Source organism: Neopelma chrysocephalum, unplaced genomic scaffold, assembly GCF_003984885.1.
Source record: "Neopelma chrysocephalum unplaced genomic scaffold, ASM398488v2 Primary Assembly neopelma1_24, whole genome shotgun sequence".
NCBI lineage: Eukaryota > Metazoa > Chordata > Aves > Passeriformes > Pipridae > Neopelma > Neopelma chrysocephalum.
In genome coordinates this window covers 43,550,504-43,571,086 of record NW_020897693.1, presented here as the reverse complement: position 1 = coordinate 43,571,086, position 20,583 = coordinate 43,550,504, and the positions used below count along the sequence as shown (strand labels likewise).

Here is a 20,583-nt window from a genome sequence, read left to right as displayed (position 1 = left end):
CATAAAAGTTAGGAAGGAAAAAATATTATTCCTACATCTAGAAGGATAACTTCATTTTCAAGTCCTTTATCAATCTCTTTCTTCTATTCAAAAACATGACATGCTGCACTTATCCCAATTTGGGAAGCTTTTTAAGTAGTCAAATTGTGGAAAAAAATAGAACAAGTTAGCAAAGTGATTGACTTTCTGTTCAAAACAGTTTTTGCTTCCCTTCTTCTATAAAAAGGTAATAGTGCTGAACCCCCACCTCCTGAAAAAAATATTCTACAATGCTGAATTATTTTATGTGGCCTGAAAACTGAACAGAGGACAGTAAGAGATCAGATCTCTAAGCCTTCACAAGAAAAAACACCCAAAAATAAAAAAACCCAAAACAACCCACATGTACATTGACCACAGAATACACCAGAAGTATAAGGCAAATCAAGTCATCTTTGCTCATGTTCAGCTTTAAGCATAGATGCAACAGTTCATCCTAAAATAAATAATCATTTTCAACAACTTTCATTTTTGCGGAACACACCTTTATGCTAATAAAGCAAAATTTAAGAATTAAGAAAATGAAATTAGTGTTCACTATAAATCCTCAACATTCAATCAGACATAGACCTGTACTTTCCATGTTCAACCTTTTCTCACTTCTTACCTTTTGATGTTCAGTGACAATAGGTATGATTAATTAAGTGAAGTTTTGTTAAAAAAAATTCTAACTATTGACTTAAAAACAAGAATATTTCCACAATGAAAACAGAAACTATTTTTCTTCTGAAAACAGGCCCTATCTTTTATCAAGACCTCATAAGCACTATTCCACTTCTACTTAGTTAGTAAAAAGCAATACGTTAAACATCTTAACAGTCTTTATAAATTAAGGAACTCTAGTTAAGAAAGTTACATTAAAAATACAGTAAGTAAAAGTTAGTGAATTGGAAAAAAAAAGGCCAGCATAATCCATAGGGAAGAAAAGAAAAATAAGAAAAACATCTTTATAGATTCAGAAACCTGGTTTGTTTATTTGCTGCACTGAGTTTTTAAAAGTCTTTTGTATTTATAAAAAAAGGATATACAAATGCCTATCGCTGAGAAGAGTTTCACATCCTTACCCACACCCTTATGTGCATCAATACTGGTATATTCAATAGTTCCATCATGACACCTTTTTGGATCTTCTTTATATACTTTGTGAACTCCTTCAGGGCAGTATCGGTAGGCAAGTCCGTAATCCACCAAGTACACCTAGTAATTTCCACAAAGAATTCCAAGGTTAAAGAACCATAAATACAAAAAATATGCAAATAATAAATGCAACTCCCTATCATTCTCATAACTTCTTAAAAAGTATTAAAAATGGTGATTCTTCAACTTTAAATGATTATCAGTGATTCTGTGATTTGAAAACAATATGCCAGATAAGTTCTATTATTTTTTCATATAGCAGTCTGATCTGGAAGCCATTTCTTGTTGATGCAGAAGCCAAGTAAAGTAAAATAGTCAGTTATTACCAGTAAAATTAAATTAAAAAAAAAAAAACAAGCAAAAAAGGAAAAAATGTCCGTAAAGTTATAAATGCACTTACTGTGCTACCCTCTATAAAGTCAGCTGTCTCATTTGAACAATACTACATACTACTACTCACTAACACCACAGTTACTCTAAGAGAACTGAAATTATTTTACATCTTTCACAAGCTAAAACATTTGGGCAAGAACACATACATAATTCTGAAACTCTAATACGCATTGTTTGAATAGCAAAGAGAGTTAAAAATGCAGAAAAATGAAAGACTTCCATAAATCAAGTGGAACAATAAACACTTTAAAGACCAATTTTTCCAAGTAACAGAACACTTATCTGATGGATTTCTTGAACAAAGGAATGAGGTAACAATGCAGACAGGCAAACATAATTTACCAGGGTGCTATATAATTTTAGGCTTCCACCTGCAAATACCTATTTGTGAGTCAATTTTTTTTTAATCTCGAGAATTTCTCTAGAATATTATTTAGGCCAAACAGTCAATTGATAACTGTCCAGTAAAATGCATTAAAAAATCATAGAATATTAACTAGATATAAATGTCAAGCAGAAATAATGTTACCATATACATTCTTAAAAATGAGCTTCTGCTAGATTTCACAGGTTCAAAGCACTTTCATGTGTTGTCAAATAGAAGGTTTAAAACATGAGGAATAAAATGCATCAGAAATACCTGATTAGGGTTCTTGTAACTCAGAAGGAGGTTTGCGGCCTTGATGTCTCCATGCACATATTCATGCTCATGGATGTATTCCAGAATATCAAGCTAACAAAACAAAAGTCATGTAAATGCAGTACCCAGGTCCTCCCAGCAGAGGACCTGGACTCAGCACAAAAGTGGGACTGAACTGAGACTTGCACAGGGAAGACAGACTGCGAAAATATAATGTAATTTTTAAACTTACTATTCTCAGGCCTAATTGTAGTACAGTTTTACGGGAAAATTGCTTTGCATTCTCTTCATACATCTTCTGAAGATCCCTGCCAAATCGGTCCATTATCATAAATCGATAACTGAATTCAAGGGCAGAAAAAAAAAAAACACCAAACAGCAAAGTTACTGAATTGCACTTAGCAAAGTATTTTATCTGTGTGTTAACTGTACAAATTACTGATTCTCTCAAAAGTAATTGTGGGAAATACTTGACTATTTTTTTAATGCTGAACATCAATTCTTACCCTTTTTTACATCAGCTAGTCAAAAGCTTGTCCATCAAGAGAACTGCTCTTTATTCTAGTTATGCAACACAGTAACAAATACTCACAGAAGAAAACATCCTATTGTAACTCACTAAACCAAGCATCAATTACTTACAAAAATACATTCCTTACTTTATAAATCACTTAAGTGACTCAACATAGTTACTTAAAATGTTCATTTACTGAAATCTATTGCAAACTTTTTAACCTATTATTAACCATAAAAACCTCCAGCTGCCAAAAGTGTTCTGATATTCACTGCAATAGTCAAACTGGTGTAAGAACTGTAAAAATTCATAGTGGTTATATTAAAGAAATTCACACATTAAACACTGAATGCAAAGACACATTTATTTGCGAGATAAAAACAAAAAATTGCTGTATTCATTTTTACCTCACAAAATTAATGTTGTTTTTACATTAATTAGTTTTACAGTTGAGGACCTACTGAAACACTGATATTTCTGATATACTAAGGAATACATACTGACTGCCCTATGCAGTGATCCACACAGAGAAGCCTGACCTACTCTAAATTGCCAGAGAAGTACTAAAACTCCTTTGCAGCACAGATGTTTAGAGAAAGCCCACTAGGAAACAAGTGCTATTACATAAACAGGCATTAACATTAAAGACCAAGTAACAAAAACCCTTCATGACAGGGAACAATACTAAAAACTATCCCTAGAGTTAAAACAAATTTAACGTGAGACGAGCAATTATTCTAGCTCACAGATTAAGCAAAAAAAAAAGCAACAAACCTATCCCTAGGGAAAATAAAATAGATTTGAGAGAGCACTAAGTCCCTAATATTTGTGAGTGAAAATACTTTAAGTGGACACAAGAAAAACTTTAAAGGTAGTCATATTATTCAAGGACTTGCACATTAGAAGTTGACTTTGTTTTAATTAAAATATAAAAAGCTTCTAAACCACATATACATATAAAGCATCACTGTAGTACAACAATGCTTGCAACAAATGAAAACTAAACTAGAAAGAATATAATAGACACAAATAGGAGTAAAAAACAGAATACAGATAAAATGTATCTATTCATATAATCCCTAAACACACCCTGCCATGAACATGAAACTTTGTAGCAAAAGCGAACAACACAAAGGCCAGTGGGAAATACACCTTATAAAGTAAATTAGGTTAAAAGGGATAGTGGTTGTGGATTAAATAAATTCCAATATATGTCAACAAAAGATATATTCACCTGTTTCCATTTTTTTCATGCAAGCCAGAACCCCAATATCTTGGTACACCTAAATATTTCAGTTTATGGGACTTAGTCCACTTCTGAACTGAAAACACAAATAAAGTAAAGTTCATGAATTTGCATCAGTAGACCTACATAAAAAGGGAGTAGTCACATTGCTTACAGTTTCTGCATACCTGTGAGCTGCTTATTTTGTGGAAACATGTACGCAAAGTATACTGGAAAGTTAACAACATATTCATTGTAGGGACAAAGATGTAACTCAAGTTTCAATTTAGACAACACCATCGACAGAACTATATAGAACTTCTTACCAAAAATCTCTAATTTACTATATGTCTGAATTAGATGTCAATAATTTAAAAATAATTTTGAAAATTACCTAAAGAGATTCCCTTAAAGTTTGACCTTACTCCTATGGGCTCTATTTTCCTAAATGCTTGTAGTTCATTAAAAATATTTTAATAGACTGCTTACTTTCATCTGGCTTAGCAGCTCGCATGTAGAACTTTAACTCAGTAAAAAGAGGTCCATTCTGGCTGGGTTCCTTTAAGACAATTTAAAATTGGTTAAAAACTGCTGTGTTAGTGTCTAATAATTATTAAAAGCTCACAAAACATAACATTCACTCTATAAAAACATATTCTCCCTCAAATGCTCTACCCAGTGCTGATAAACTCAACTGAATATCTCCTTTTTATAAAAGAAGTTTAGCTCTAAAAAGTTATTTTTATTATAAATTGCTTAACAGTAAGGGTATCAAAGAATACTGTCCCATAATGAAAGACTAAAGAATAACAAATTAACTGAAATGTATAGAAATATTACCAATAATTGGCAAAGTTTAGCAGAGAACATTAAACAACACTCATTATCTCAGATTTTCCAGATTAAAGCTGGATTGCATCAATTGCAGTAGCCATTAGTGATCTTAAAATAACACCTGTAACGACTTGATGAAAAAAATCTTAACAAAAGTTAAATTGTTGCTGAACATAAGGCATTTTGTTCCCTTCACACGTTAGTTGACAGAGACAAAAATTACAGAGGATTTCAAAATTTGTCTTAAACTAAATTATAAGAACTATACCTGTTTTGACTTCAGAGCCTATCTTGTATTTAACAGAACATAAGGTATTTCAGTTCCATTTTCAAGGGACAAATCTATGGGAACCACATTAACAAGTAAAGTTCAAGGGAGAAATTTGTATGAAAACACCAAAGCTTTGAAATACTGCAAAAATAGCAAATGGGCAAGTACTTTGACACTACATTTCCACAACTTGGTACAGAAAAAAATGGTGATTTCAACTCTTGTAATTTTTTGAGTGATTGATTTTGAGATGAGCTTAAGCAATATATTTTAGTCTAGTTACTCACATAAGTCCACATTCATTCTATCTCAGTGAAAATACCTGTTTTGGAACAGGTACACTTAAGAAATAACAACACGTATGCAGTTACTGGCAAAGAAACCCAGAAATAATACAATCACATGATATTAAGAGAAGTTTTAAGATACACGTCAATTTTTAACAGTTTTAATTTTAACTTTTAACTTTTAAATGCAGATGCAATGATCCAGAAAATTGCTAAGGGGCAGACTATAGCACGCAGCTAATAGAGGTTTACTGCTGTCTGACATTAAGGTAGCAATGTAAAGAGATCAAAGACGCCGATGACCGTGGGCTGCAGCACACACTGATGTCTGGGAGCAGGGGCAAAGTCAGGCAGACAGGTCAGAATGAGAGCAGAGATCAGACTGGGCACCACTCCCAAGCCTGGACCCTTGATTACAAACCTACCACCTATCTCCACCTCACTGTCTACTATATTGATAAACAATGGAGCCGAGACAACAGTTTTCTGGCCCCTCTTTGTGGGACCAACAGTCAGACTTCAGCCAGGAACAAGAAAAAAAATAACAAAACCGAAACCAGCTTGACTAACTGATCAACACACACACAGATTTTTATTTATACACAATGGACAACAAAATAGCAATACAGAGATTACATAAGCAGACCAAAAGCGACAAATAGCTAAATTCCTACACTGCAGTTATCTCAAGCAGACGTTATTTGACCCATTCACTTGTTTCTGTGCAGCATAATCCATTAATACTCTATTTTAATTAGAATATAAATTATCTTATATATAATTTTTATTCAGATTACACAGGTTTGAATGTTATTTTGTCACTAAAATACAGTGAAAAACTGTGTTAAAAATTCTTACAATATTTATCTATAAATAAATTATGCCACAAAAAATTATGTCGCAGTGCTGAAAAAGAGATATATCTTTCTCTAGTCAGAGCAAATGCTGAATATCTGCTACCTTTTCATACTTGAGGGAATGGATAAATGATTTAACCACAAAATAGTTCTTCAGGTTGACTACGAAGGTGTTTTCCCACAATAACATTAATTCTACATACAGACAAATAAATGCATAAGATATGCTAAAAAAGCTCATACAATTATGTCCATTATTTGCTACACTAGTTCCCAAACTTCTACAGATTTATGCCCAGGATCATTCTAAACACATGACTTACACAATTGAAATTAATGCCTTATTCAAAAAGATATCGTAATGAAAGCAATTATGGAGTACATGTCGACACCCAACAAATTTCAAGTAGTACTTTAAGAATTCTGATCTTTTTCAGTCAGAAATTTAATGAAGTGTAATTAAACTCTGCATCCACTCCTGAACAATGACATCTGAAAGGTCCACATGTTAAAAAGCATTTCTTTTTTTAATAAAAGCTGTGATTCATTTCATACTGTTGAGACATCAATACTATGAGGATATGTCAAAGACTAAGCCAATTTCCATCCTGCTTTAATAGCTTAATTTGAAGAACATTACTATAGAAGCACATATTTTGTTAAACACTAATAATTGTTCAAAGCTGCTAACCACTTTGCTTAGCTGATGGATCAACTAGCAACCACCCAGGCATCAGAAAATGGGCTCTTATCCGTAGTTGTGTTATACTAGACTGTAGAGACATAATATGTTATGGGTCATTTGTGAGGCTAGCTCAAAGACTGGGGCTACTCTTTATTGCCATAAAGACAAAATTATAAAAGATAAATTAGAAGTGAGTAGCCATCTGGGATATTAGCAATGGAAGTATTTACAAAATGCTGCAGCAAAGTGAATCTAGCATAAAGGCAACCCAAAAAGTTGGGGCAACTCCTATATTCAGAGGCTAACGTGGAGAAGAGAAGCAGATGGACAGGTTTCAAACTCAGGGAAAGAGGGGGATAGCAATTACACACAGCATAAATTAATGCATATCTGATGATTTTCCAAGCAAGTCAAACCAAATTCTTCCATCAAGGTTAAATGGCGCTCTGCTTCCTGATCAGTCCAAACTCAACAGGAGCCAGCAATTAGTAGCCACTGCCTCTTACAGGCAAGCCACTGCTGATGGTCTCACTGTCTGTTATCTGCCTCTGAAACAGGCCACAGTTCCTGCATGATGGACACCCCTGCCCTCAACAGCACAGGCTGAACATACTGAAGCTGCCAGCTGCAGGCTGGGGTTCCTGGTCTGCGCAGAATTCCTGTCCACAACACCTAAGGCAGCAGCAGCAGGCTGATGTTGAAAGTGTGGCAGTCTGACATTTGCATGGTAAGCATGGTGCTTTCTTCAGCAAGGGACAACATTTCGGGTCATCACAAACTGCACCTTGGGGCGTCTGAACAGTTTTAAAACCAGTACTCTAGAATTTCCCTTTAGTCAGCAGAGGTAAATATCAAGATTAAAGGCACATATTAACTAAAATGTATTTTATTCTAATTTAACCTGATCTTTTAGTTTCAGGAACAAATGTTAAAAGTATTAACGTATTTAAAATGTGGCCAGCTACTTCAGCAAAGCATTTCAGTATCATCATATAGTTTAATAAATAAAATGTTAGAACAGTGCAGTTCTGAACTATGCTGAAAAACTAATCTTTTACACTGTCAAGTTGTCTTGTACAGGTTTCTGGTATTTGTTTTTGTCCCAGGAACAGAAGCGCCACCAAGATAATCAAGGGTCTGGATCTACTATGGCTATTCCCATATTCCCTGTTTTTTTTACTAAGACTTTACCAGGAATCATATACAATAGTAGGATCTATACCAAATACTCTGGAAAAATATAAGAAAAATACTTTTTACCTTAGGAAGAGAAAGAGCTAAACCAAATGAAATAAGTCTTTTTTTAAGACTAAAAACATAAGAAAATTTCAAGCTATAAAAAGAATCCGCTGATTTGCCACAGAGGGCTAAAAATGAGCTATCAACAATTCTTTTTCTTCTCTCTAATCATTAGGTTAAAAAAATTATGTGTCAATGCTATTTTAATTCAATAGAAATTAGAACAGGTATGTGGTTTATGATAAAACATTTAAAGGACTTTGTATCTGTGGAGACCTTGGGAATCAAGGTTTTGCTTTTTCTATTCCCAAGCCATCTGTCAGTTTACCAACATCCAGTGGTAAGCAACAGTTCACACAGACTCACTGCTGAATCACAGAAATTCTCCAAAAGCTAGACAGATTTCATTCCTTTGGTGATATCTGGGCTGTTTATAGGAAGCAAATGAAACAGAATATGATCCATTTCATGAATCTTTCTCAACTACACTGATGTTCCACTATGAAGTTCGTCATACACAGGAGTCCCAATTCTCACCTGCATTCCTCTGTATCACCACACTTTTATTTTAAACAGCAATTGCATTATTTTCAGAAGATGTTTTGAATTACACATGCTATTCTAGAACAAATATTTTCAGGTTGTGAAGATTCAAATGCTCTCTTACCACTTTTGCAACATAAGGGGCATCACTGCCAACCGACTTTGAAGAATTAACATCAGCTGTTAAAAAAGAAGCTTTCATTAGTAGGAGGAGAGCAAACTGTCACAAAGCACACACTTATTTGCTATGCAGCATGGACAAACACATGACAAAGTAATTAAGTACTGACATGAACACAGACCAGTACCTTAGCATTGGTAAGAGAACTACTCTATATGGCAAGGCTACTGTATATGGGTATGGTCTTGCATTCTACCTTCTGTTTGAGGAGAATAGGCAGTTTACTAAATAAAGGAATTATTTTTTACTATCCAGTAACTTTTCCCTAGTCAATATTATTTCTTTTGTTTTCTAGGACTCTGATAAACATAATGCATTTGTGAACACAAAGATGAAAAATAAATTCTCTCTACTGAGTTGCCATGTCATGTATCCAGAAGTGACTTTCTGTTGGCAATAAGCTGTTGATATTCGTGACAGAAGATACAGGTATGAAGGACATCAAGTTAGGCAAGCACGAAGTACAAGAACAGTCAGGGTCACAGCCTTGTGCAAATGATGGGGAAGCAGAGAGCATGCTTTGGCTTCCACAAAGCAGGAATTCGTAACATGAAGAACTACACAATTTGAATGAGTTGGAACTCCAGTAAATTTAGTAGCTCATTGAGCAAGGCTGAGTAAGTAATTGAAAGCTTCTCTGGCAAGAAGCCACACGCTGGTCCTGTTTTTCTTCTTAACCCATTTATGCTGCAGTCTGTTCATTTTAAAAGCAGGACAGATTTTTTGTTGTTGTTTTCCAACTCGGTATGAATTCAGTGCAACTTTTTCACCAAGATGAGGAAGACCATATTATAGCAATCACATTAACTTTCATCCGTTCAAAAATGTTTGAAAAATGACTGGGGCAATCAAGGAGATAGTCTCAAGACCTCTCTTATCTGTGCATCTGTTCAAGAGATACTAAGTAGGGAACACTATTCACTTTAAGAAATTTCCCTTGTATTCAGTAACAGCATTGCAAAACAAGAACTGTACTGACGGTTTAAACTATTAAGTCCAAAATTTTGATTTGTTTTGAACATTAGTTACATTAAAAAAAAGTATATGACATGTCAGAAGTTCACAAGGCAATGAAAAAATCAAAGTAACCCCAAAATCAAAACCAGCCCAAATACTGGCTGATCAGTAGCCTCCACAGAACATACTCAGACAGCTTCAGGTCAGAATTTGTCATTATAAAGACAATCATGCAAAAATCCAACATTTCAGTCAGACCAAAAATCAAATTTAAATAAATACCAAACTACCTTTTCCATGGCTAAAAAGTAATAAAGATTTTGGTTTAAAAAAAGAAGGAACTACCACTGGAAAATTACTTTTTCTTTAGTCCTGTCATCTTCTTCTAACACCATGATCCAAGCTAAGGTTCTAGTAAAGATCACATGAAGACACTTTGTATTTTTAATTTAGAGTCAACATTTCATTGTTTTGAATAAGGATAAACATCTCACTCTCCATTTTAAAGCATTATCAAAGATAACTACACTTACCAAGGTATAGGCGTCCAAAGCCTCCCTGCCCTATAGGGACACCTAATTTCCATTCTTTTCTTGATGTATCTGCTAGAACCTCCCCGAGAGCAAACACTTCAGCAAGTTTCCTTTTTGCAGGGACTCTTTTTCCAGCAGTCTTCTTATTATATGGCATTTTCCCTGGAGAGAGAGAAAAGGGAAGGAAAAATTAAAAAAAAGCATAGGTTACATGCTGATCCTATTTGTTTTATGTAGAAATCTGTTAGAAGCATGAAAAAGTATAGGTTGTTTAAGTTATAATATGTTACTACAAAGATACCTTACAAGAAATGCAGTAAGCAGTTTCATTGGCATGAATTCTAAGTGAAAAAAAACAAATTTTTCCAGGCATCACAAAAAAATTTGACAGCGAAAATCTTCACAAAAGAAACCTATTAGAAGACCTTGTGTAATACATGCTAAAAAAATATCAGAATCTAGCATATTCAATCAATCACAACCAATCACACGTGGTAAAAACTTGAAAAAAAGTAAACTAATGAAATAAATCTCAGTTTTCTTGGAGTTAAACTTGAATATTGAAAAATTCCAAGTCTTCAGTAATAATGTAAGGAACTCCTCTTAGCTGTAAAAAAAACACAAAAAAAAAATTAAAAAAAGCTATCCAAACAGTTAATTATTTTTTTCTCCTATATAACTGCAAGCAACAAGAATCAAGGTCTGCTTATTGTTTACAGGGCAGCATTGAGTGGGTCATCAAAAAACTAGTACATAACTACCTATGTGGAGATCTTAAGAATAAAAGTATAACTGTTTCCTTCCCCCAACCTCAGGTGTCAGATAAGTAGTATTTCCAGATATAACCTAACAGCCTACTGGAACACGCATCTTTCTGCAGAACAGAATCATAGAATCTTGGAACAGTTTGAATTCGAGGGAAGCTTTTAAATGTCATCTAGTCCTTCTGCAATGAGCAGGGACATCTTCAACCAGATCAAGTTGTTCAGAGCCCTATCCAATCCGAACTTGAATGTTTTCATGCATCTACCACCCCTCTGGGCAACCTGTTCCACTGTTTCACCAGCCTCATTGTAAAAATTTCTCTCTCCTATCAAATCTAAAACTACCCTTTTTCAGTTGAAAACCATTACCCCTTGTCCTGTCACAATAGGCCCTGCTAAAAAGTTTGTTCCCATCTTCTTATAGGCCCCCTTCAAGTACTAAAAGGCTGCAACAAGGTCTTCCCAGAGCCTTCTCTTTCCCAGGCTTAATAATCCCAACTCTCTCAGCCTATCCTAATAGAAGTGTTCAATCCCTCTAATCATCTTTGTGGGTGTCCTCTGGACTCGCTCCAATAGGTGCATGTCCTTCCTGTGCTGAGGAGCCTAGACCTGGATGCAGCAGTCCAGGAAGGGTCTCACCAAAACAGAGCAGAAGGGCAGAATTCCCTCTCTGGACCTGCTGGCCATGCTGTTTTTGATACAGCACAGGATACAATTGGCTTTCTGAGCTACTTGACCGCTCATGTCCAGCTTTTCATCCACCATCACCCCAAAGTCCTTCTCAGCAGAAGGCTTTATTTTGAGCAAATAAACCTTGTGAGTTTTTACCAGTCAGATTTTGCTGCAGCAAAAGAACTTACTGAATATGTAGCCATGACATGGCAAAGAGTGCGCTGGGTGTCTCTACGTGAATTGTTTTATAAAGAAGTGATCTTTCCCTCTATCTTATGCAGATAAAAATCATGTAGAGTCACAGTTATTTTCTAAAAGATACCATTCTGACTGGTGGGATTTTATGATTTTGCTGGAAGCAGAAAGAAATATTAATACACAACTCAGGAAGTTTCTGGATAGCAAAATACCTATTTCCTATTAGTCTAGCTCCTCAATACAATAACCTTAATATCAGTTATTTAACATCAGTTTTCCTCTTCCAGTTCTAATGTTCCTTTAGAACTTATTTTAATTTCCCAAAAAGAAAACTGCATAACTATAACAGCTGTTCCAAAAGCACTCGCCCTTCTATAAGACTCTTCTGACTGGGTAGTATCTTCAGGAAATTTTCTTCCTCAAATAATGTCTGTCATCCAACTAACATCTGAAGAGGGTAGCCCATAAACATTTCTCTACTTATTAAATGCAAGAATAACCGTCAAGTTTCCTGAAAATGTTATTCCGTCCCCTAATACTCAAGTCTGCAACTGTGATTGACCAAACCCCTAGAGATGAAGTGTGACAGAATAAAGCCCAACAGTGGATAAAATACTACGTGGAGATGGAAAATGGTGATATGCCCAAGGAGCTCTGGCAATAATGCACTTGAGCTCATCACAAAGGGGGCTGATGGGTGGCCTTTGTTTTAGGAAAACAGTTGAGTGGAGCTTAAAATTGTTAAGTGGATCAAATGGAGGTGTAAAAGTCTTCCAGAGTTAGCCTGGCCAGTGTGGGGGGGAGTAAATAGGAGGCTCAGTCCAACATATGCACACAAAAACTAAATAACTAGCAAAAGAACTTTGAAGAGAACAATGGGCTTGAGCTGGTTGCAATCCACATATTCCTTCCCTGCGACTGGGGACATCGGAATCATGAGAGTGAACATATTATAGAGACCAGGATTGAGAATCACATCAGTATTGTGACTGAACTGTGTATTGCCATTGCTGTAATTTGTCAAGTGTAACTTAAAATTGTATTGTTTTTAGTATATTTTGTATTAGTCTCCTAAATCGGAAATCCCATATTGCACCAACTATCTTCAAATAAGTAAATTTGACATTAAATAGTGCATCCTTCATACATGGAAGAACTAAAAGAATCTGGTCAGACAGTAGTGGACTCTGGCAGAAAGCAGTCTGCAGACACCAGTCATTCAATACAGAAACAAATTCAGAAAAGAAGGTGCATCATTCTATGCTGAAGTTCTGTTTTTTCAGAGTCATTATTAATCTGGGAAGTATCTTTGTGTCATAGAACCACATCTGAATAACTACTCTGGTTAAAAGAGTAACTTCGACAAAATAAAATTAAAAATTCACATCACAGGAAGAGACTGGTATTTATCAACACCTACATTGCACAAGCTTCCTCATTATCACAAAATAGGATGTTTAAATTCTGCATTACCTTTCCATATTTCCACTTCTGCACAGTAACATTCTTCCCTACAATCAAGACACATTTTACACTTACATTTCAAGACTAACTTCACAGCTTTATCCACAGTCTTCAAGAAACTTCTCCCTACATTCCTTCATCTCTTTTTTATCTTCAAGCTGATACATACTCTACTGTCTTAGAGGAAGATCCTTTCTCCAGATTTTCTACAGAGAAAAATGAGACTTTCAAGCACAACGTGCAATTCCAACCAGCTCAGATAAGACCATACCAATGAGAAAACAATGGTGTCAAAGTGCCAGAAGGAACAGAGTGGCAGAAATGGCTACACGTTGATATCACTTATAAGAGCAGGCTAAAAAGATCACTGCAGACCTTTAACCAGCTTCTCAGGACATCCACATCAGGAAATGGATTAAAATAAAGGACTAAAATCATTAGAAGTGGTAATGGAATAATAAACCAGAAGTCTGGAGCCCCAAGGCTGACTCAGATAAGGAGAAAAAGTGCAAAAATCAGTAGTGTTGCCTAATGACTCACATGTGGGAAAAGATCACACTCACTGTAATCTAAAGGATACCAAAGCGTATCCAAAATGAGCACACTGTCCTCAAGCTAAGAGGCAATTTATTGCCAATATCTTGTCGATATAAGAGACATGAAGAGGGCTTGAAGGACTGCACCCCTTGACCTCTGAGTTACTACAAATATTTCTGTCTAGACTTGGACAGGTGCACTTAGGTGCTTGAATGCTGGACAGATTGCTGCCCATAATAGAAGATTTCATGGCCTCTTTTACAATAAGGTTGGTAGGCCCCTGAAACAAACCTACTGATATGCTTCACATCTCTGACAGTCACAGCGAGACTCTTGATAGCAGCCTCACTTAAAGGGGAATTAAGTTTACTTAAAATAGCTCCTCAAGGGTATGAAAGGAAGAGCTGGTACCTCCCTCTTCCATACACACCCCTCATTTTGTTCAACATGGTCAATAATTGTATGCCCAAAGGTATTTATTTTTTTTAAAAATCCATTAATGACAACTTCCCTTTATACATAAATGCAAAAATTCAAAATGGACATAAGTTTGAACGTCCCCAGCTGGGAACCCTGCCCTTAACAAATACACTAGATACACAGACATGGTTTCTTGGCTGTCTATATTCACACCCATCTGTTAGGATGGCACTGTGCCTACTTACAAGTTGGTCAAGCTATCAGTAGGCCATAGGTGCCAAACAGTGATCGCTTGCAATGGGCAGCATGCACAATACTGAGGACTCTTTTGCAAAAAAAGCTGTTATCCAAGGATACATTTTAGCAATGGCTGCGCATGCTTTCACATTTCTGTGGATAAATGCATTCATGTATCCTCTACTGCTTGAAACCAAAGACACCTGGAAACTGCAAAAATTTTCTATGTGAAAATACAGAGCTAGGAAAAAAAATATAAAAATCATGAAAAAAGATAATGACATTTTAGTGCAAATTCTGTAATTCTATGTGCTTTTCAATTCACAATGCAGCAGACACCGGGGGTTTGTCAGGAAACTTATGAACCCACAAACATGACACAGAGCTGCCTACCATAGATTGCACAACTGGAATAAAGTCATCTACTTCTCCCTAAAATCACCTTTAAAAATTTACCACCGCCACTCCTCCAAGCAAAGAAAAAAACATCTTAAACTAAAACATCTCAATTACTTCTTCCCATCAATAAACAGAAATATCTTCTATCCCACAGGTATTGTGAAGCTTGATTCATTAGTGTCTGCAATCATGGTAAAGTCCTTGGAAACAGTGCCATGGATGTCAAGTACTGTGCTATCATTCAAGTATCAGACCTGCCCCTACTTAGCTAAGGTGCCTGACAAGAACAATTTTCAAGGTATGTGATTGTAAACAGCAGCATTTTATGTGGCTACAATGTGCTCAAAACAAAGATTTTGCTACTAAGAAGTGTGAATAACAGAAGTCTATTTGTGTAAACTCTCTCCAAAAGCCTCTTACTACTACAAAGGTTCTTATTCTCCTCCCTAATAAAACATCTTGGAAGAAACAGAATACACTGTACTTGAGATAGCACTATTGATACAAAATTGTCTGCATATCAGTGGTGTTATCTTTACAAATGCTGTCTGCAATGGCTGCTACTTGAGAGATACTTGAACTCTTTGAATAAATATGAATAGCCACTTCTCAATTCTTGCTGGCATCCATTATCAATAAAACTCTGAAAAGAATATAAAACAAATTTATTTTGAAAGAAGTGTTTCTGCTGTGTGTCAAGTCAGACTGGTTTCTTCCTCATCCTCCTCTTTTATTCTCTGGAAACTGTCATTTTTACAGTTGTTTATCTTAGTAGAACCTATTTTCATTCTCAGCCCAGAGAAGGCATGCTGGGGACTTGTGCTCCTCTTCAAGAGTAGGTAGTCCCACAGTAAGGCCTTGAAATCTATGCGTCATTAACACTGTTCATCAATCATAGCAAGAAATTTAAGCCCGCTTTGAAAAAAAAAATAAATTAAGACAAGGAGAAAACAAAACCAAATTTTTGCTCAAGGAGTGGGAAAGAAAGAACACAACAGTTTAAGGTTTCTGAATACTGTAGAACTGTTTCACAGGAGGGACCACACAAAACAATAACTGAAGTGTCAGTGGCTTGTCACACCAAGTGAGGTAGACAGTGAAAAAGACTTTCTTGCATAAATCAGGTATTCTGTGACTGGTCTATCACTGTGTTTCTCCTGTGAAAACCTCTATAATCTAATTTCCTTATGATTAAGACACCTGACAATTAATGGCACTTACGGAAGAAGAGGCACTAGGGTTCTATGCCCAAGAAATAAAAAAAAAAAGTCTCTTTAGACAAAATGAATAAATGCCACTGGTGGACCACTATCACTGAGAAGCATTTCATCACATCAGCACCATACTGGACCAAATAAACACCTTTTTTCCTTTCTTTTTCTAAACAAACCAAGATGGCTTAGAATTCCAAAATGCAGCTTGTTCAGAGGTAGGAAACAGTAATTTACAAGAGGAATTACTGTGATACTAATTTTAAATTGTCTTCTCAAAAATACTTTACCTTCTTCTGAACACTATTTAAGGTTATTCTCAAAATCCTGAACGTTTCTCAGTTATTGCAATAAAAACCACTGAGCCTTGTAAGGTACCAACTCATCTGTCACTCCAATCACCTCACCACCAAACCAACTGCAAATACCTAACACATGTGAGTGAGACACTTAAAGGCTTTTTGATCATTTGGCCCACTGCATAAAAATCAATAGCTCTGAAATTCATTAGGAATCTTACCTCACTTGGGGATTATCCCCAAGAATTAAATGGACACCTTATTCCTACAGAGGAAGACACATGCCTTTTGACACAGTAATAGTTACAGGAACTTCACAACAGCTTTGGTATTTTTGTTAGTGATAAAAAGGGCCTATGGATTCCCTATGAATTAACAAAAGCTTTTATTTTTATTTTATTAGTTCTTGAGTACAAATCGAGAAACAAAGAGAACAACAGGGTTCACCCTGCCTGTGACTGCTTCAGTCTTAAACAAGGAAGGCAAATGGCGAGAAAATAGGAAGTGAAAAGAAACCACGACCACTGACAGACAGAAACCAGCTTAGCCCAATTCTTACACAACAGGCCTGTCCTGATCCTAAAATCGCAGATTTTTGTTATTTGTAGGCCTGTATCTAAAAAAATAAATAAACAATTTATGTTCAAAGCACAACTCAGGAACGCCTCCCAGCCAAGGTGATGCCTCACCGGGATGATTCTGAAGGTGACGAACCTTTAAGTGTCACTGAGCACAGCTTGTGCTCAGCCTTCCCCACCTCGCCTTAGGGCTAAAAAAAACAAACAAACAGGAAGGAAAGCAACTTAGACCGGTGCGACCGCAGGCAGGTTTAGAGCCCACAGCCCAGGCAGGCGGGGAAGGGGCAGCAGGAGACCCCAAGGGTGAAATCGAGGGAGCTCTGCCCCACCTGCCCCCCTTCTCTCCCTCCCTGCCGGCCCACGGAGATCCTCCGGCGCCACGGGCTGGGACGGGGGAGGGAAAGGAAGGCGCCTTCCCTACCCCAGGAGGCAGGCGAGGAGTAGGAACAGGGTGCGGCTCCGGCGGCACCACCGGCCTCCTCAGCCAGGGACGCGGGAAGACCCGCCAGCAGGGCGGGGGACGCTCGGCAGGGCAAAGTGGAAGCGAAACAGCGCCCCAAAACTCGCCTCTTAAAAAAAAAAAAAAAACAACAACAAAACAAACAACCTACACCGCAGAAGCAGCCGCTGGTCTCAAGTATCTCCCGCGCGCCGAGCCCGGCGCCGCTCCCTCCTCCCGGTCCGAAATTCCCGCACTGCGCGAGGTCCCGCCGGCCCGCCCGGCCCACCACCACCTCCCAGCATCGACCGCCACCATTGGTCCGCCCCGAGGGGCCGCCAGCCCTCGCCCCGCCCTGGACGCGATACCTGCTGGGAAGTGTAGTCCGAAACCGCCCTTTCCATGGCCGCTCGAAGATATCATGGACTACACTTCCCCGCAGGAACAGCGCCCGCGATGGGCCAAGAGCTGAGGTCTTTTAGAAGCAGAATTATTTGAGTTGAAAAAGTCCAACCGTCGATCCAGAACCACCACCATGTTCACCACTGAACCATGTCCCCAAGTGCCACATCCACACATTCACTGAACACTCCCAGGGATGATGACTCGGTCACTGCCCTGCCCAGCCTGTTCCAGTGCTTCACAACCCTCTCAGTGGAAATTTTTTTGAAAGTTATAAGGAAACCCGGTGTTTTAATTCACAATGATTTTAAGAAGGACTTTGTCCAGCTGATACCACAGAATCACAGAATCAATTGACTTGGAAAAGACGTCGGATCATCAAGTCTAAGCTATGACTGAACACCACCACGTCGACTAGAACTTAGCACTAAGTGTCATGTCCAGTCTTTCCTTAAACACCTTCAGCAACAATGACTCCACCACCTTGGAGTAGAGTCACCACTCCAAGGTGGTGGAGTCACTTACTGTGTCACAATAACCCCTGTCCAGGAGACAGGTCAAAACACAGGCCACTGGGGTTCCAAGGACCAAAGTCATGAAGTGATTCTCCATCACGTGTGTCTGATGCCCTGGCCAAACCCAACCCCTCCAGCCACCCCAGTCCCAGTCAAATCATGGAATCTTGCTTCTTGGAGCAGGGCTGACCTATTTGTCACCTGGTATCACTACACAGAATCATAGAATCATTCAAGTTGGAAAAGACCTTTAAAATCATCCAGTTCCAACATTAAACACTGCCAGGTTCACCACTACAGGTGCCACATCTACACCTCCTTCTTTTATTGTCAGGTACAAATGTCTTCACACCCATACTTCCTTCTGCCAAGCTGTGAAGTGGGAGACAGGCATAGAAGATTAAAGGCATGCAAAAACAGGGAATTTAGGGGATAAGGCAGAAAAATGAAAGGACAGTGGTTTTGTTTTGTTAATTTCCTGGGTGTTTTAAACCTTTAAAACGGTATTGTGTTTTCATAGCCACCACCTTCACATGCTGCAACTTTAGAAGTACTAAATACCTTAAAACAAAGAACTATAATTCCATAGTATGTTCATCATGACAGTACTTATATAGATTTCCTTAAAAAACCTCGTCTAAATTAAGAATAATAGAAATGTATGTAGAAATACCAGGTAGTCCTGCAGATGTTCAAGAATTGAACTGTTCTGAATGTTCCAGGGTATTATTGCTCATAGGAAAGACCAAAAGTGTGTTTGAAAGAAGTAAACACTACCACATGTGGTAGTGTTTCACTTGAAGCACCATCCTCTTTAGTATTGAATTACTGGGATCATGAAACCATTCTAAGATTCAGATAGAGAAAATAAAATGAGAAATTTACTAAATATTACATTTCTATACATTAATCCCATTTAAATTTAATAGAATGTAGGCTTCAAGTTCCAAAAAAAATTATTAGAACACCAGTGAAAAGTTGAGCTTCAGGATGTCATTCTGCAAACAGTCTTAACAATGAGGCCATGGAGATCTAAGTAAATTCTGCTATTCCATGTAAAAGTTTGGTCAAAAAAAGAATATTTTTCTTGCAGGAAGATAAAACATGGGCCTTGTTCTGCCTCTGATTTTTCTTTATGAGCCAGAATAATCAGTTCAGATTTAAGGAAAAGGAACAGTTTCAATATATCAGTCCTACTTCTTGTTAAAAAAGTCATAAAATTCTGCCAATAAACTATCAGGGCAGAGACTTTCATGTGTTACATTTCCATACATGAAAGAGATGGGGCTTTTTTAGCCAATCTATATGCATTTGTGTTAATACAGCTACAGCTGGAAATTCTTGAAGTATTAACCAAACCTGGAGTGGCCACAACTTTTCTCACACGTTCCCTATATACTGTCAGTGGTTTGTCTAGATCATAGAAAAGCAAGTATTGACCAAACAATCATAGAATCATAGAATCTTTTAGGTTGGAAAAGATCTTTAAGATCATTGAGTCCATCTGTCAGCCTAACACTGTTAACCTAACACTGCCAGGTCCACCGCTAAACCATGTCCTTAAGTGCCACATCTACGAGTCTTTTAAATACCTCCAGAGACAGTGACTCCATGCTTCCCTGGGCAGCCTGTTCCAATGCTTGACAACCCTTTCACTGAAAAAAATTTCCTAATATTCAATCTAAACCTCCCCTGGCACAATTTAAGGCTGCTTCACCTTGCCCTGTTGCTTGTTACTTGGGAGAAGAGACCCCCCCACCTGTCTACATCTTCCTTTCAGGTAGTTGTAGAGAGCAATGAGGTCCCCCCTGAACCTCCTTTTCTCCAAACAAGCCCAGCTCCCTCAGCAGCCTCTCATCACTGTGCTCCAGGCCCTTCACCAGCTCTGTTATCTTTCTCTGGACACGCTCCAGCACCTCAATGTGTGTCTTACAGTGACAGACCCAAAACTGAACATGGGATTAGAGGTGCAGCCTCACCAGTGCCAAGTACAGGGGGATGATCAAAAGCATAGAATGGGTTTCTCAGCATCCTCCTTCACTGTAATAGGTAGTAAGAATATTCCTGGAATATGCTGACTGCAACTCTCAAACATGCTTTAAGAATTATTTTA

At 37.4% G+C, this 20,583-nt stretch overlaps 1 protein-coding gene across 3 annotated transcripts in view; it reads right to left on the bottom strand.

Annotated features, from left to right (window-relative positions):
- VRK1 (VRK serine/threonine kinase 1) overlaps positions 1-17,836 on the bottom strand; it is a 35,778-nt gene extending 17,942 nt beyond the window's left edge. For 2 of the 3 annotated variants that reach the window (XM_027673934.1, XM_027673936.1), the window contains exons 1-8: positions 17,726-17,836; positions 10,336-10,497; positions 8,789-8,844; positions 4,438-4,507; positions 3,958-4,045; positions 2,442-2,550; positions 2,210-2,302; positions 1,104-1,236 (exon numbers count right to left, since the gene is read on the bottom strand). In XM_027673934.1, coding sequence (XP_027529735.1) covers positions 1,104-1,236; positions 2,210-2,302; positions 2,442-2,550; positions 3,958-4,045; positions 4,438-4,507; positions 8,789-8,844; positions 10,336-10,492 — 706 coding nt within the window. In that variant the 5' untranslated portion in view covers positions 10,493-10,497; positions 17,726-17,836. Of the gene's footprint in view, positions 1-1,103; positions 1,237-2,209; positions 2,303-2,441; positions 2,551-3,957; positions 4,046-4,437; positions 4,508-8,788; positions 8,845-10,335; positions 10,498-17,721 lie in introns of all 3 variants that reach the window. The other variant, XM_027673935.1, reaches the window with a different exon arrangement.
- Positions 17,837-20,583: the final 2,747 nt, after the last annotated feature.